We start from the raw sequence: 18,379 nt of genomic DNA, 5'->3' as shown, positions 1-18,379 counted from the left end.
GGCCAACTGGTAAGAGGCCCCGGGGTAGACCCCGAACACGCTGGAGAGATTATATATCTCGGGTGGCCTGGGAACACCTTGAGGTCCCCCAGGAAGAGCTGGAAAACGTTGCTGGGGAGAGGGACGTCTGGAATTCCCTGCCCCAAGTGGAAGAAAATGGATGGATAGATGGACTTTCTCAATTAATCGATTAGTTGTTTGGTCTATAAAATGTCAGAAAGTGGTGGTTTCCCAAAGCCCAAGATGATGTCCATAACTCAAAGATATTCAGTTTACTCTCATAGAGGAGTAAAGAAACCAGAAAATATTCACATTTAAATATTCACATTTTTTCTTAAAAAAATACTCAAACCGATTAATCGATTATCAAAATAGTTGGCGATTAATTTATTAGTTGACAGCTAATCCATTAATTGTTGCAGCTCTAATGGTAACCTGAATATAACTCTCTTATATAAACTTCAACACTTGAATTATCTTATTTTGTGCTGGTGTCCCTCACAGTCTCTGGATCTTTCTAGGTAGTTCTCTCTCTCCTTTAAACCACACACACATGGGGGTTGTGTGTATAGTGTACACAGACAGACAGTCTCCAGGCACCACACCCGGTGGAGGGGTCATCTAGCAGGTTCTGGGCTCCAGGCAGAACACCTTATTAGGAGATAAAAGCATCCACATCCATCTCCACCCCTGCCTCCCCCTTTTCCTTTCTTTCTCCTCCTGTCTCAAGCAGAATAGCTCTCAACAGCTCATAAGTCATAAAAATCATTTTTAATCACTCCTCTATGCCCTTTTGTCCTGCCTCTTTACTAACCTGACATTTGAAAGTCAAATGCACCTCTTTTTTTTTTTCTAATGCTATTTTCCTTTTCCTTATCTCATGCCTCCTCTGCTCTCCTCATATCTGTTTGTTGCCCGCTGTGAGAGGCTGCTACTGCTGCTACTGGGCCATTAAGCTAACCACTTAGCTGTAATTGTGCTTCACGGGAGTGACCCCTTGTCTGTTTTTCTAAGTGAGGGAGATTGAGTATGTTTTTCCCATTTAACTGATAGCATTGAACCTAATTTTCGGCTTTGACCTCGCTACTGTGACCAGACATTTCCATTTAAGGGGTGAAATAACCAATAGTCAGTGTTTTATCAGTGGTGTTGGTTGCATTTTGAAGTAGCACTTAGTCTACAGTGAAGAATCACAGGTACTAGTGTATCTAATGGCAACAAATATACCTTTGTTCAGTTTTAGTAGTTTTTGCGACATCATGATCAGATAGGAGGCTTTTTCACCACCCTATTCAAGTTATAATATCATTATTATATCATACATTTTCCATTCCAAACATCTCTGTAACAGCTGTAACAACAGGAAGTATCGAAAATATTGGACAACAAGCTGTTATTACTATAAAATCCTATGAAATCTTATTTATTTAAGATATCACTCATTTGTTTGTTTTTGCTTGGCTTAACAAATTTGTAACTTAATGCCAGTATAGTTTTAATTTAAATCTAAACATCAAATCTTAAAAAACAAAAAGGAAACAAAAAGATAAAATGGACGAGAGGGTTTCGGGTTAGCTCTGTTTGCTTTTAAAGATGGGAATGAGAAAGCCATTTTGAACTAAAGTTAATGTTGTTTACTGGGGAACACTCAGAGGCTGCTCACCTCCCTGCGGGCACTGCTAATGTTTTCTTTGTCTGACTCTTGTGTAATGCATGACATGCATTAAGGCATTAACCTAACTTAGCGTGCCCAGGGGAGTTCTCCAGCTATAACACGCTGCTGCCAAAACAAAAGTCCGTTATCTCAACTACAACCTGCCAAGACTGAACTATAGAGTATAACTAAATAAAAGTTGCAGAAGGGATTAAAACAGTGTCCTGTGGTATAACAGCCTCAGTTGCAGTCTGTAAAATCCTCTACTATGATGCACAGTAATGTCATTTGTCTGTTCCAACGCTGCAGGTAACCAGGACCTTTGTGGGATGGAGCTGCGTCTTGAGGAGCTGAGGCATCACTACAGGGTGGAGCACGCTGTCGCTGAGGGGGCCAAAAACGTGCTCCGGCTCCTGGGGGCCAACAAGGTCCAGGACAAGAAAGCCCTGTCTGAGGTTAGACTGGAAACACACACACACACACACACACACACACACACACACACACACACACACACACACACACACACACACACACACACACACACACACACACACACACACACACACACACTAGGGATTTCACTCATTTCATTTTTCAGATGTCCTCATTAACGTTATGGTTCTCTGATAGCATTGGGTTTAAATCTGAAATATTGCCAAATAACGTTAGGCTCTTTTGTTTTTCGCTTGCATCATCTTGTCTGTCAACTCTCTCTCGTCCGTTGTGTGTGAAATATGACTCCTGCTACTCTGAGCTGAGATGGAGCAGATGCATTATCAGTCAGTTATAGCGACCGTCGTCCGACTTTGTATTGATAACACAGCGCTGATACACCGTATTGAACTAAATGGGTTTTATTTCTGTAAAACACACACACACACACACACACACACACACACACACACTCGGGATGTCAGGAGAACCAATACTTCGGTACCAAGTTGATGCCAAAATTCTGAAAACATGACAGTAGGCCTACTTGTTTTCCTACCGTCAGGGCTCAAGACTAACATTGTCTAAAATCCGAAAGGACGCAGTAAACTATCTATCGACGCATCCAGGGGACGCACCCTATTTTTCCCCGGATGATGCTACTTTATAAACAACAATCCTTGATGAAATCAGCAGGACGAGAGCTAGTAACGTTAGCCGTTTGTTGTAAACAGCACAGTCCTGCAAGGAGCTAACAGCTAACGTTAACGGGAGGTTGCATTGAGTTTCATTATGATGCGTTCAAGCTCTATTCAGTAAAAATAATAATAGTAAAGAGTATTGGGCAAAGGTTAACTATAACGTTATCATGATGTGTTCAAATGTAATCTTGTAGAATATGATTTTTGGCGAGAAACTTGAATAATCCAGTTGTTGGAAGGAGATGTTTTCACAGCAATATAGAATAGATAATAGAGCTAGTGTTAGGAAGTTAAAGAGGTCATAATTCCCTCTCTAAGTGTTACTGTTTTGTTTTTGTTTTTCACCGTGGTATCAAATTTGTATAGAGAATTGTGGAATTTCACTGGTATTGGCATCAACTACTAAATATCTGGTATCGGGGCATCCCCAACACACACACACACACACACACATCCTGCAATCGCAAACCCTTCCTCAAACTCACATTGTTTTAGCGCAAAGCTGCGAAACACTTCTTTCATTCATTCACATCATTCTTTCATCTCTACCTCGAGACAAACACATTTTAACTCCTGTAATGTTCTGATCTTTTCTCCATTGATGTGCAACAGCTTTTACAGCATCATCACATTATAAGGTGTCTGAATGTGATCAGCTTTCTCTTTATGGGTCTGACATAGACAGAAAACACTAAAAGCAACGCAGCACCATAAAGCCTCTCAATTCAGATATTTCACAGAGCAGCTTCAATTACTGTACGCTCTCTTTTCAAAATAATATTTGAGACACAACTCAAAATAACCATAAATCGTACACCGTGTATCTGGGCTGCTGGTGTTGGAAGGGTTTTCGATCAGTGATTCATTGGTTCCTTCACCGTGTGTTGAGATTTCCAGGTAACAGAAACCCATCACTCACACACACACACACACACAGTCTTGAAGCATGGTGTTACAAGCCAATATTGAAAACTGTTTCAAATGCAAAGGCTAAAAGGCAAATATCAAAACTGTATTCTTATGCAGTATATTGTGGTGTAGAGCCTCTTTACTGGACATTTCTAATGGAAAATGTGACTAAAATATGATGGGAGGGATGGATTGTGTGGTAATCGTTTACTTAATGTCACCCGGTGTATTAACGCTGCCCCATGTCATGCTCTGTAGGCGCAGTCTCGTCTGAGCGAGGCGTCTCAGCGGTTAGACCTGCTGAGGGACTCTCTGGACCAGCGTCTGGCGGAGCTGCCCGAGGACCATCCCAAGGCCAGTGTCATCAAAGAGGAGCTAGTCCTGGCCTCCTCCCCCATCTTCAGCTCTCGCCACGGTGCCCCCTACCTCCACAACCAGTACAGCACCCTCAACAAGCCCTCGCCTCTCACTGGTACGTAAAACTAAACAAAGCTACGCAGGACAAAGTTGAGCACGCTCACACCACGAGAAGACAACATGTAAAGAACTGTATTCTATAGTTTAGATGAGCCTAAAGTAGATAGATAGATAGAGCATGTGATGTACACTGGCTTGTTCATGTGGCCTCTGTTGGTCGTATCTGAATTGTCCCCCCTCTGTCTTCAGGTACCTTACAGGTGCAGGTGGTGGGCTGTGTGGGGTTGTTGGAGGTGGTTCCAGGTCGCAATAAAGGGACCGCCGTCATGCTGCCCTGCTACAGTCCCGGAGACACCAGGTCCTTCATGAGAGGCAGCAAGGGGCTCTACGGACGCAGCGGCTCAGTCAGCGGGAAGACGCCCAGCAAGACAGACGAGCTCTCCTGTAAGTGGCTGTATGAATGTATGCCTGTTTGTGTGGGGCTTGGTTTCCTCTGAAAATGTTTTTTTAAGAGCATTCAGTGCTAATGAATACTTGATTATATAAAATATAGTTCAAACGGTTTAAATAGAAACAAGCTATTCATTTTGGGTCTTTTAGTACATGACAACATATGGAAAAACATGTTAAAATAATGTTAAACCCACGTTAGTTGAATTTCTATTCATCACAAATAGTGTAACACAAACTGTCAGCGTGGTGTAGAAAATCTATATTAAGTTTATTAACTCACAGTCACTTTGGGTTGGTGAGGTTTGGTACTGTGGGTCATTGCTCTGCTCACACATAATGGAATCAGCAAATTTAGCAGAATCACTTTAATACCCTGAGCAGACAATTCACTCACAGCCAGCTCGTTTAAGGTCTTGCACTTTCTGCAGCGTCTCCGAGGAAATTAATGACAATCATTAATCAATACTTCAGTTGTATTGTTGTAGCGTGAGCATGCGGTAGCTTTCAGTTTTATAGTGGTCAGGGCTCTGTATAAGTAATGTTACTTATGGAGGAAATGAAATGTGTGTGTGTGTGCAGCTGAGGTGAGTGCCGTGCTGAAGCTGGATAACACTGTGGTGGGCCAGACACTGTGGAAGACTGTGGGAGAACAGGCTTGGGACCAGACCTTCACTGTGGAGCTGGAAAGGGTCAGTACATATACCGTAAACACGTAAACGTATCAAGTGCATTTAATTATCGTTTTAGTAAAACTACTGTTGCTGTTACCACCGTGTGTGTGTGTTTTAGACGAGGGAGATGGAGATCGCAGTCTACTGGAAGGACTACCGCTCGTTGTGTGCTCTGAAGTATCTGAAGCTGGAGGAGTTCCTGGACAATCAGAAACACCGAGTTCAGCTGGAGCTGGAGCCTCAGGGCGTGCTGCTGGCGGAGGTACGTACACACACACACACACACACACACACACACACACACACACCAGTGTCGGCGCCAGATGCTTTGGAACAGAGGCAATAAACTTTTTACCTCTCATAGCCTTTATTAACATTACCATGTTTCATGAAAGAAAGAAACTATGACAGAGAGGCGTATACATCACTTATGCGCGCACACACGCATACACATACTTTTACGTTCACAAGGACAGAGGCTATAAACTAAGACGCACGGCGGGAAATCCGTTAAATGTTTTGCATTTAATAAACCTATACCACCTTCACATTATCATGTGTCATAAAAGAAATAAACTATGACAGAGAGGCACAGGCGCTCACCTACATAGTGTCACTTGTTATGCGCACAAGCGCTCACGCACTCCCACACGTTATACATCCACAAAACCAGAGGTTATAAACTCAGATACACAGCAGGGAAATCTGTTAAATGTTTTGCATTAATAAACCTGTAACATTGGGCCACTTTCACCGGTTACACTACTAACTAAAGGATAAACAACATCTTCAAGCCACATCAAGAACCGACATGCAATTACAACCATATGCGCGCTCATCCAGAAACGTAGCCACGATTACAAACATGCAAATAAATACCACTCAAAGTGTTGCCTACTACATGAGTGGATTTATGAACTCACCACTAGAACAGCTGGAGTCTCCGACTGTGAGGCCAGAATCTCCTTAACACAACTTCTTTCCATTTGTTTCGCAATTTTCGAGTGAGATCATGCCCATTGGCTGTTCATACAATGCTGATATGGTAGTTGTTTTTAATTGGCTAAGGAGGGGGGGGTTATAGGCTAGTACGATAAGAAATTACTTCCATTACCAAACTGTATGACTTAATTTTACATATAGCTGTAAAAGTATTTCATGTTAGTTTTTTTGTCAGGAGAGAATTCAGCTGAGGGGGCACAGTGAGCTTTTTGGATGGGCCTGGACCCCCAAGGCCCGCCCCCTAACGCCGACACTGACGACATACACCTCGACATAAACTGACACAAATGGCAACAACGAATGGGGGAAAAGGGACAGCCGCACCCAAAGGTGGACATAGATGTCCTTGCATTCATGACACCCGTCTATGCACAGAGAAAGATATTCAAATATGCCCGTGCACACCTGCCCACATACACACACGCACAAGCTGTCACATGCACCTGTGCTGAAACACACTGCTTTGATATATCAGACTTGAAGGGTTCAGTCGTTTGAGTCTGATGTCTGAAAATAAAATGTGGGGTGTGTAGTTTCCATGTTTCATGTGTGTGTGTGTGTTTGTGTGTTTGTTTTCCAGGTGACCTTCTTCAACCCGGTCATCGAGAGAGTTCCTCGCCTCCAGAGGCAGAAGAAGGTCTTTTCTAAGCAGCAAGGTGAGGAAGAGGAAACACAGAAAAATATGCTGATCTTGGAAATATATACAGTGTATCTTCAGTCTTTGTACAGTTTTCATAGACGACCTTTTGAAACAGTTTTTTTATCTTAATGAGAAAATGAACATAACCAGAAGGGAAGAAACTCACATTTTCATTTAGACCACAGCACCATCTAGTGGTGAATAAATCATCCTCATGATGATGAGAACTTTATTTATGTAGTGCTTAATGAAACAAAGATAGGAAGTACTTCACTTAGACAAGATGTAAAACAGAGATATTAAAAACACATTAAAAAAACACATTAAGGAGAAATTACTCAGCAAAACAATTTAGCCAATACCTGGAAAGGTCTGAGATGACTGATGAGAAGGACTACTCCCTCTCTCTCCGCTGATCAAGGAGGTTTTGGAATATAATTTAATATTAAGATTGTATTCCAGATTTGACTTTACAGTCAATGTGTTTTAATCAAAGCTGATATTGAACAGGGAATATCTACAAAAGAACAACTCTTTCCTGTGATAGAGCATGTGATGATCCGCTCTGCGAGACATTATTGACTCTAGATGTTTGTTTGTACGCGTGTTTCCAGGCAAGGCGTTCCTCCGGGCTCGTCAGATGAACGTGGACATCGGGACTTGGGTGAGGCTGCTTCGAAACGCCATTCCCACCGTCAACAACTCAGGAACCTACAGTCCCAACGCACACAGCCTAACGCTCAACTCCGGGTGAGACGTCACACACATGATGCATAAGACACACAGATGCACACACACACACCCCACTACATCGTACCGAAGAGACCGTCTTCATCTACGTGTGGACGTTTGATAGCCGTCAGTCAGACGTTGCTATCAAACGCAGCAGCAGCTTCATTCCTTGAACCTTTTTCCTTGTGTTTCCTGGCAAAGTATAAAGCATGAGATGCTTTTCTCTGCCCCACGTCTAACAACCCTTTTGTGTTTGTTCATTTGTCTGTCTGCATCACCGTGTTGGTCTGTTTGTTTGTGTCTGTGTGGATTTTCAGGGAGGTCTCAGTGGAGAAGTTGAGTCTGGACAGCGACTCTCCGATAAGAGGCGATTTCAAGAGAGAAACGGACGCACAAACCCCGGTGAGACAGACAGAGAGAGAGAGGACGGGAGGGGGCTGGGTCTGCTGTAGTAAACCCTCTGTTTACTGTGGGATGATGGGAATCTCTCTATTTAACATGGAATCTAAGCCCCAAGCCGTGGTCCACGAGGAAATACTAACTGTTCTGCATTAAACACTAAGAAATGGGATAAATCAACACATTGACAACTGACGTTTCGTCACTTTATTAGGTAATAATGTAATAATACATAATCCAGTCTATAATAATTACAAGTTATGTCAAGTTTGGATTTTATTTTGAAGTTAACAAGAGAGAACCAAACATTTAATTGAGCTAAAGTCATTTGAGAACATTTGCTAAAATGTCTGAAGAAATCATTAGATGTGCTCCCAAACAGCTGTTTAATAATGCTGCGTTCATGTCACATCAGAGGTATCGTAATTACCTGTTTTCAACTTGTAAATTGTGTTCATGTCCACATCTGTGTCGTGATTACGACTAGGGAATTTCTAAAAGCTCATATGTATACGACGCTTAATAATATTTATTACACGGCTTTGTTGAATAGTCAATTCTGACGGCGTTCAAACACAACCATGTGGATACTCCTTCAGGCGTGCACTTGATCACAGTGTCTCCAAAAACTGAGCCACAGAGCAGGAACAGAAAGTAAATCCTGCTCCCTGAAAGGCTGTGTGTGTGTCACGTCCGCCATGAAATCATGTGTCTCTTGACTTCCATTATCTCTCCGTCTCTGTATGTGTCTCTTTGTGTCCTTTCCTTCGTGTCTCTTTCCTCGCATGTTCCCCGTCAGGACCAACTGCCAGTCATCGAGCCCTTCTCCCCCCCAGACCTCAACCCCGAGTGCCCTGTCCGAACCCCATCTGTTGGCAGGTACACGCACTCACACACACTTCATCCCTATGCATTTCTTTCTTTTTACTTTATCCACATTATATATTTTTTTATTAGTCTGTTTATATTCTTCTTTATTTTCTGTTCTTGTCTGTATACGTTTTATAATGGGCCTTATTCACTGAAGACATTTGACATGAAAGCACGGGTGTAAATGATAAGAATGAATGATGGCCATCACACTACCCACGCTCACAGTTCCCATGTCTGCCATGACAAATGATGCTGTCACGTATTCTGAGCCATTTTAACCTGTTGTTTTCTGTATTTTGGTATCCACTCTAAATGTTCCTGCTGACTGTGTATCCGTCTCCCCAGTAGGCAGAGGAAAGGTCCTCTGTCCCTCCAGGACTTCAGGCTGATCGCTGTGTTGGGGAGGGGACATTTCGGGAAGGTACAGTACAGTTTGATCCGTTGTTTTTTTTCGTTTTAAATAAATGAAACTTTTAACTTGGAGTACAAAAAAAAACTGTGGGAAAAAGTTTCCCAAGCAGGTCGGTAATAACTCACAGAACAAAAGCAGTGAGTTGTTGAATTTAATGAGCTCAATATGTGCATATATCAAGGCACTTAATGGCACAAGAAACACACAAAGGCTGAAGCGGTTGCTCCTTTTGCAGCATCAAGAGGTTTGTGCGGACATATTTAAATAACGCTTCATTTTACAGGTCCGCAAATTTCATGGTAGTTAGGTGATAATTAGCAAGTAACCTCTTTGAAATTTCTTTGGAATTACTGCCAAATTACCCCAATATTTACCTCAAAATTTATCGAAAATTACTTTAATTAGTATATTATTTAATTAATATATATTATATAAGATAAGATAGAACTTTATTAATCCCGAAGTTCAAATGTATAAAATAAAGTCCTATTTCTAGCACCAGTGCCTAATAGGATAACAATTAAGTAAGATACGTTAGTAAAATTAGTAAATAAGATAAGTAAAATAAATATAAAATATAAATATATTATATAATTTAATAATTATATGCTACAATAGCATATAATGGTTAAAATATGGCACTTTAGGCTTGAGAAGCGGCTGTGCGCTGCTCTTCATCGGAGGTGGAAAACCGAAACTAATAGAAGACACTTCTGATCAGACACAAATCTCATCATTGTGTGACTTAGATTTGGAGTTTTTTAAGAAATTTCAAATAGGTTATTTGGTAATTATTATCTATTTACCAGCAGACATGGAAATAAAGCATCTCAATTAACTTTTGTATTCTTTTCCTGGAAATGTATTAAATAAATTACCAGCTTTTGGGAAATAATGGAATATAATTATTAAATAATGTTTATAATAAAATAATTTTCGATACATTTTGAGGTAAATATTGGGGTAATCTGGCAGTAACTCCAAAGAAATTTCAAATGGGTTACTTTTTAATTATCACCTAATTACCATGACATTTTCGAATCTGTAAAATGAAGTGTTTATAGAAATAATGAAAAATCTGATGTGTTAATAACGTCACACCCAGAATACCATACAGTCAAGACAATTTGTAAAAAGCCTTTTTGTGTCCATTATGTCACAAAGTGCCTGTTTGTGTATGTATTGAGCATATTAAATATTCTCACTTGCATTTAATGGCAACCTTCTTTTTTTTCTTTGTTAAACGTTCAAGGTCACATGCAAAATGGCTGCAGGAAGTTAAATAGCTCATAGGAAACCCTTGTTTCATACGTGTTGATCATGTTCATTCAAAAAGGGTTAGAACTTGCTGTAATATCTTAACGAATTTAAGAGTTTTCATTAATCTTTTCCTCATATAATCAATAAACATGCATATCTAGGAGCCCTCAGGTCACTTTGTACTGGTTTTGTGCATTTTCAAGAGAGAAACCAACTGATGCTGCCTGTGTTCGTCTCCAGGTGTTGTTGTCGGAATACAAGAAGACGGGCACGATGTACGCCATCAAAGCCCTGAAGAAAGGAGATATCGTATCGCGAGATGAGGTGGAAAGGTGTGTGCTGATGTGTTTATTACTCAGCGTGTTCCTGTGTTTGTGTGATTGGTTGCTGTGGGTTTGTTTTTTTTAGCTCCAATAATACATTTCACAGTGTTTAATCTGTGCGGCTGAGCCTTGACTCACCATGATTACAGTTCATCTGTGGGATGGGTGTGGGTGTCTCATTGACCAAAATAAACACTATCTAATTATGTGTAAATGTCCTCGCTTCCCCTTTCCTCCTCCTCCTTGTTCACTTCATTTTGCCTCTGCATCCTGCTCCTCCTCCTCCTCTCCTTCCTCCCGCAGTCTAATGTGCGAGAAGCGCATCTTTGAGGTTGTGAACCTGTCGCACCATCCCTTCCTGGTCAACCTGTTTGCGTGCTTCCAGACCTCAGAGCACGTGTGTTTTGTTATGGAGTACACAGCAGGAGGCGACCTGATGATGCACATCCACACGGACGTCTTCACAGAGCCGCGAGCCGTGTACGTAACGTCTGTATATATATATATGTGTGTGTGTGTGTGTGTGTGTTTGAGAAAGAGAAAAACGCTAAATAGACTTTTTGGAAATTGTTTTATAATTTGTTTGTGTGATAAGTGAGTCTGTAAACACAATTTGCATATTTTTGTCTGTAAAACTCTGATAGTAGGTTAAATGAGTTTAATCAGTTTCAGGGCTTGTGAATTACTTTATATCTTAAAGTACAGTGACACCTTTTACTTCTTCTAATAAATGCACATTTTATGTAGACGATAAATGCATGGACTAGTTTTTCCAACTGAAGACTCATATTAGCAACAGGTGAACTTTAAACACATTTTTTTCACACAGAACGTGTGTGAACGGGAGGAACAATCACAGAAAACAAAAATTGGTTAAATGTACATATAAGGGCATGTGAGAGTTGTTATAAGACAGACTTGAAAAAGAAAGAAAAAACAGTGAAACTGTACTTTAACAGTGGTATTCTGTTGAACTGCATTATATTGAAAGGTATTTCTAGTATTTTCTTCTTCCCTTGTATACAGAATATTATTTTGAAAAAAATTAATTAACTCATTAAAGGCCCTGCAAACCCCCACAGGTACTTTCAGTTATTCTGTCCATGAGTGCATGGTCTGTAAGGAAATAAAGTATTTTTTTAATCAAATTTCCATGCTATTCAGTACATCCAGCAAATTCAATTATCAGTTCAGTCATTGTCATTTTCAGTACACTTGACCAAATCCCAAAGCCTACAACTTTAAAGATGTGTATTTACTGTAGTTGTAATAGTAGTAGTAGTAGTATGCCAGTTTTTGTTCTCACTTGTTCAGTTTTGTACTCAGTATTATCATTATGAGGTTTAGATTATTATTCCTTTTTATTGCAGGTTAGTAATAATGTTTCTTTGGTTTGACTTCAGGTTTTATTCAGCCTGCGTAGTTCTTGGACTTCAGTTCCTCCACGACCATAAGATTGTGTACAGGTGAGTGAAACCCACACAAACCTGTTTCCTCACATCACAGCTGGGATGTAAAAAAAAAAGACACCTACGTCTACTGAAGAAGCAACAAAAAAAGATTGTCCAAATCTGTTAAGTCCACTGGAGAAGCTCTCATGGAAAACGTCATACTTGCTTCATATTGTTAACATAGTGATGTTAGCGTTTATCTCCAAGCACTGCTGTGCCTCAGTAGAGTCTCACAGAACAGCTACTGTAGCATCATAACTGTAGCCTCTTGGTCTTGTTTGTATCTGTTTTGAGCTCCTCGTGTACTCTCAGCTGTGCTCGGTGAAACATTGATTCTCTTTTTTTATCTCCGCTCTCCGTTCCAGAGACCTCAAGCTTGACAACCTGCTGCTAGACACAGATGGTTATGTGAAGATCGCTGACTTTGGACTGTGTAAAGAAGGTGGATATCAATATTACTGACAGATGGGCTCGGTTTTTTATTTTTGCCTGCTGCGAGATGTTTCTAAAAGCGTTACAGCGCCACAACCAGTTTCATGTTTCTGCCTCTGTCTGTAGGAATGGGCTTCGGGGACCGGACCAGTACTTTCTGTGGGACTCCAGAGTTTTTGGCCCCGGAGGTCCTAACGGATACGTCCTACACCAGGGCAGTAGACTGGTGGGGGCTGGGGGTCCTCATCTATGAAATGTTGGTGGGAGAGGTGAGAACTAATTTACACTCTCATACACAAGTGTGATTATTGTGCTGCAAGGAAAGAATTCAAGCGACGCTTTTATCAGCAATTGATTATGGTGATATTTTATATATGCAGTTCATCTTCTTTTCAAATGTTAGATTCAGTGTCTCATGCTGCGTTATGATTGGTCTTTAATTCGGGTTTCTGCACACATCATTGCAGTTTGTATGAGAGAGTTGGTTTGTTTTCTTTATAAACCCATAAATGGTAAATGGACATGCATTTATATAGCGCTTTTCTAGTCTTCCGACCACTCAAAGCGCTTTACACTACACGTCAGCATTCACACACACATTCATACACTGATGGCAGAGGCTGCTAAGGTGCCAACTTTGCCCATCAGGATCTAATCTAAATATTCATTCACACACTGATGGCTATGCCTTCGGGAGCAATTTGGGGTTAAGTATCTTGGGGACACATCGACATGTCAACCGGAAAAGCCGGGGATCGAACCGCCGACGTTCCGATTGGTGGACGACTTGCTCTACCCTCTGAGCCACAGCCGCCCCCGTAATATGGAACATTTTCTGTATAAGGCCATATTACGCAAACTGTCTCCTTCCTTATCTACAGTATGTTCTCTACTCGCGCCAAAAACTCAGTAGCTGTAACCTTCGGTCATGCGGACAAATTACATACGTCATTCCTTGAACCAACACCTTCTTTGGTGAAAGTGTTTTTTTTTAGTTTTTGCACTCATCTTGGTATGAGACACTTTAAAATAGATTATTGTATAAGCATACAAGATTTTTAAAACAGGATTAAGGACTGTTTGACCACTGAATGTACTTGTCCTGTTACTTTGGCAAGGAAATTTATAAAAAAATTGCATACTTGTTAATTTAAGGGGTCTAAAATTCATACTGTATCATGTAACTGCAGCGTCTCTGACCAGGTAACATTAGTTGTTGTCATCCCACTGTCTCTGTGTTTCCTGTTACTTCAATAACAGATCACCATATATCATACCGAACACTAGCCAGGAGCAAAAGTATATTGATCTAATATTGATTAATGGATATGAAAATGAAATGTGACAATAAAAGAATTACACATATTGCAAATGCGCTGAATTTCTTCAGTCCTAGATAACCTTATTTATGTCCAGGGCTGGAAATTAACTTTTTTTTGACCACCTGCCACTGTGGCTGATGGATTACAAACTCTACCAGCATTTGGCTGGTGCTAATTTCCAACCCTGTTTACTGTATGTTGATGTCTTCACCTTTTACGAAGAGAACCTGATGTTTACAATCAGTAGCAACATCTTCACTGTGGTTAACACATTGATTTGTGAATTTCAAATCTGTAAAATGGACTGTATAGAATTAAGTGTGCTTTTGTGTGTCTTCCTTTTTTGTGTGTTTGTAGTCTCCATTCCCAGGAGACGATGAAGAGGAGGTGTTTGACAGCATTGTGAATGATGAAGTTCGCTATCCACGCTTCCTGTCCACTGAGGCTATCGGCATCATGAGAAGGGTAAGAACACATAAAGACACTGTTTCTCCTTCTCTTGCTGACTTCATCACCCATGAACACTAATGTGACAAATGCTGCACATACTGTACACATGAAACTCTTATTACTCACTAACATAGTTGACAAACGTCCACCTACTCACATCCTCTGGTTCTTGTGTGTGTGTTTTCATGAGCAGCTGTTGAGGAGGAACCCAGAGAGAAGATTGGGATCTGGTGAAAAGGATGCAGAGGAAGTGAAGAAGCAGCCATTTTTCAGAGTAAGTACACTGTTTTTATGCCTCGGAGCCGGCATAAGCCGTGGCCGGAGGCATTATTTTTTGGGGTTGTCCGTCCGTACAGTACGTACGATCCATTCTTGTGAACACAATATCTCAGGAACGCCTGGCAGGAATTTCTTACAATTTGGCAAAAACATCCACTTGGACTCAAGGATGAACGGATTAGATTTTGGTTGTAGCAATCGCGACTATTCAAGTGTTTTTCCACAGGAGAGCATGATGAGGTTAAAGAATGATGTGTTAGAGGTGCTGCTTGTATTATTCCTCCCTGCAGTGTTTAAAACTGATCTGCTGACCAAATAACACAGAATATGTCCATGTCTTGTTGTTTAATACAACGGAGTATTAGGGCCACATTGAGGGGTGAAAAAATCTGAGATTTCGAGAATAAAGTCATAATATTACAAGAAAAAAGTAATTTCCTCCTCCACAAAAGAGGCAGTTTCCCCGAGGTCCGTGTGGTTCTTTCTTCGAAATAAATGCAGTTTCTTGCACAATCTTTTCATGGTGCTGATGTGCCAAAAGATGAAGTATTTCGTTATTAGTGAAACCTATACTAAAGTATAACTTTACAAGATGTTCCACGTTCCACACAGGCGGCATGCTGCTCTATTTCCCCTCTAAAATAAAACGTAAAATTACTACTTTATAATATTACGACTTTATTCTCATAATACTACCACTTTTTTATCTTAAACTTCTGACTTTATTCTCATAATATTATGACTTTATCCTTGAAATCTCAGATTTATTTATTTTTTCTCAATGTGGCCCTAATACTCGTAGTCGTAGTTTAAACAATGTGAAGCAGCAGCAGGAAATATTCAGTTTACACCAGCAGCAACAGATAAGGCTGAGGAAACACAGCTTGACTTGTCCTTGACACTTTGGAAAGGAAATATATGCAGAACTAGGGACGATCTGCATGTTCTGAATTTTTTGTAATTATTTCTCGTCTCTTTTTCTCCGTCTCCCTGCAGAACGTGGACTGGGAGGCGTTGCTGCAGAGGAAGGCGCCCCCTCCTTTCGTCCCCTCCATCGTCGGCAAGGAAGACGTCAGCAACTTTGACGAGGAGTTCACCACCGAAGCTCCGACGCTCACGCCCCCGCGAGAGCCTCGCACGCTCTCCCGCAAAGACCAGGAGAGCTTCCGGGACTTTGACTACGTCTCTGACCTCTGCTAGTGGGCAGGGGTGCTCCCACAGACCTAGAGGAATGTTCGGTTTTGAAGGCTTCACGACGGTTTCATCTGAGCGGACCGACAGTCTCGACTGACTGTCTGCTGACTGTTTGTCTGCCGTTAATTACACTGTGAATGAATTTCGGAGAGACCAGAGGCAGTCGGTCTGTGTTTTGTGTGTTTAAAGATGGAGGACAGAGAAAATAAAAGCCGGGACGGATAGCTGATGGAGTGAAATGTTGGACAAACTAAGGCCCGACCCCTCTCCATCATTGTACAACACACCAGTGACTTGTGTATCTTTACAAACGTTAGCCTTTATAAATGCCTCCTCCCATCCTCGTATGTGTCGCTGTAGTAACCTGAGCAGCTGTGAGAGGAGGAGCTGTTGACTGTTTGGGGGGGTTGTTTAATGGCCTCTCATACCAATGCCTTACATTTGTATTTGATCCACAGAAAAGCGTTTTGTTTTTATTTTGTGTATACGGCTGCAGGAAGAGTGATCCGATTCGCTGCAGAAACTGTCAACTTAAAAAGAAAAAAAGAAAAGAGGATCTGCTTGTGAGAGTTAAAATAGTGGCGTCACGTTCGGAGCGAATATGTGCTCGAAGCTTTCCCAGCAGTTATATAATGATGACCCTCAGTCATGCTGACCGACGCTAGGTGAATTATGAGTTAACTATGGGGTAAAGAACCACTTTATTACTCTTCTACCAACTACTTTTTAAAATTTGTGCTGCTTGGATTTTAATTACTGCCACAAACATTAGTCATATTTTATGACTCTTCAATTCATTATTCAATACCCACCACATGCTTTTTAATTGGCTATTATACATAGTATGTTATAAACGATGTAGCAGACAAAGAATCATAAACATCAGCATAAAAGCTACGTGGCAAGCAGGTTACGGTATGTCACTTTTTTTTTTTAAATTGAGGGGAAAAAATCTGAACACTAAGACTTGATGTACAAGTAATATTATGATGTCTGTCCGTTATGGGTTTGAGACACATTCACCCAGTTATCTACATGCTACCAGAGTTTTGTGAACATGAAGTAAGTAATTTCCCTCCTATCTGACTTAAACTCAACAAACACACCGGCTCTAACAGTTGTTTTAGTGTCTGCTTTAAGAAACTATCCGTTGCAGGGTTAGGTTTCCATCGTAGTGATGAAATCATCTTTATTTCAGTCGAAACCGATTGATATCTCAGTGATATTTTTTCGGGAAATCTGGGTGGTGCCACAAGCAAAACAAACCTCATTAGTTCTCTTGGCAATACATTTCTAAATGAACAATATTGATAAATGTTGGAAAATATGAGCCAGTGGTTTAAACTTCTATATAACACTTCACCATTATTTCTGAGTACAGGAGAGGTTTGTTTTGAAGCTGTATGTATGATGGTGTGGATTTTACTTATCTTGTGTATGACGATACAAAACCATGTGAAAGTATGAGATGACTTATTTTATAAAGAAAACCTGGAGTGGATATTAGGTCTCTGTGTTGTTGTTCTGAGTGTGGGAGAGTTCATTGCTGCACCCGATTCGATTGTTGGCAGGCCATTAAATAGACATTATCAGTCACTGTAAGCACACGTTCTAACATGTAAAACTGAATGAAATGTCACGTTTTGAACACAAACAAAAAGGCCTCTTTAGGTTTAAGCAATAAAACTGCAACTTCTTTAGGTTTAAGCAACAAAAATACAACTTCTTTAGATTTAGGCAACAGAACTACAACTTCTTTAGGTTTAGGCAATAAACACTACCACTTCTTTAGATTTAGGCAATAAAACTTCAGGTGCCCCGATATCGTGTCATCTTTTTACAGAATTGTGAAAGCGTCAGACCAAGCAAGTCCACTGTTTGTTTCCAAGGTCAAGAATGAACTGTCAAGCTTAACTTTTAGGTTTTAGGTAAGTTTGAACATCTACAGTTCCTTGGTAACTCAGCAAACTTAATCATATGATCGAGGACCATGTGATGTAGTGAAAAGCTCCAGAAAAAGCAAGTAAGTGAACCTTGAGATTATTTAGTCGACTGTTGTTTCCATGGTCAAGAAAGCTTAACTTTTAGGTCGGCGTGTATGAGAAGTCCTACAGAAGCTCAAAATTGTGTCCAGTCTGAACACCTCATTGGTAACTGAGCAAACTCAATGATGAGGACAATACGATATAGTTGAAAGCTCCACAACAAGTGAGTAAGTGGACCTTGAGCTGAGAGTATTTAGTCTATGTAGTCTAGTTTAGTTATTCTCTGTCAATTTAATTCAGTCCAAGGAGGCTTATTGGCATGGGAAACATACGTTTACATTACCAAAGCAACTGTGAATTAAAAACAAAAATCTGGTCCTTTCTT

The 18,379-nt window shown here is 40.7% G+C and overlaps 1 protein-coding gene across 6 annotated transcripts in view; it reads left to right on the top strand.

Annotated features, from left to right (window-relative positions):
- The window catches only part of pkn1a (protein kinase N1a), an 84,044-nt gene that overhangs the window by 41,130 nt on the left and 24,535 nt on the right, over positions 1 to 18,379 (top strand). For 4 of the 6 annotated variants that reach the window (XM_037765276.1, XM_037765279.1, XM_037765274.1 and 1 more), the window contains 18 exons: positions 1,964 to 2,109; positions 3,958 to 4,171; positions 4,366 to 4,560; positions 5,149 to 5,258; positions 5,359 to 5,502; positions 6,823 to 6,898; positions 7,497 to 7,632; positions 7,932 to 8,016; positions 8,813 to 8,892; positions 9,232 to 9,307; positions 10,799 to 10,890; positions 11,185 to 11,361; positions 12,285 to 12,347; positions 12,698 to 12,774; positions 12,891 to 13,033; positions 14,444 to 14,551; positions 14,730 to 14,810; positions 15,812 to 17,510. In XM_037765276.1, the coding sequence (XP_037621204.1) occupies positions 1,964 to 2,109; positions 3,958 to 4,171; positions 4,366 to 4,560; positions 5,149 to 5,258; positions 5,359 to 5,502; positions 6,823 to 6,898; positions 7,497 to 7,632; positions 7,932 to 8,016; positions 8,813 to 8,892; positions 9,232 to 9,307; positions 10,799 to 10,890; positions 11,185 to 11,361; positions 12,285 to 12,347; positions 12,698 to 12,774; positions 12,891 to 13,033; positions 14,444 to 14,551; positions 14,730 to 14,810; positions 15,812 to 16,015 (2,207 nt within the window). In that variant the 3' untranslated portion in view covers positions 16,016 to 17,510. Of the gene's footprint in view, positions 1 to 1,963; positions 2,110 to 3,957; positions 4,172 to 4,365; positions 4,561 to 5,148; positions 5,259 to 5,358; positions 5,503 to 6,822; positions 6,899 to 7,496; positions 7,633 to 7,931; positions 8,017 to 8,812; positions 8,893 to 9,231; positions 9,308 to 10,798; positions 10,891 to 11,184; positions 11,409 to 12,284; positions 12,348 to 12,697; positions 12,775 to 12,890; positions 13,034 to 14,443; positions 14,552 to 14,729; positions 14,811 to 15,811; positions 17,511 to 18,379 lie in introns of those variants that run through there. The other 2 variants (XM_037765275.1, XM_037765277.1) reach the window with 2 other exon arrangements.

This window comes from Sebastes umbrosus, chromosome 3 (assembly GCF_015220745.1).
Source record: "Sebastes umbrosus isolate fSebUmb1 chromosome 3, fSebUmb1.pri, whole genome shotgun sequence".
In the NCBI taxonomy this organism is placed as follows: Eukaryota; Metazoa; Chordata; class Actinopteri; order Perciformes; family Sebastidae; genus Sebastes; species Sebastes umbrosus.
This window is presented reverse-complemented; position numbering and strand designations above follow the sequence as displayed.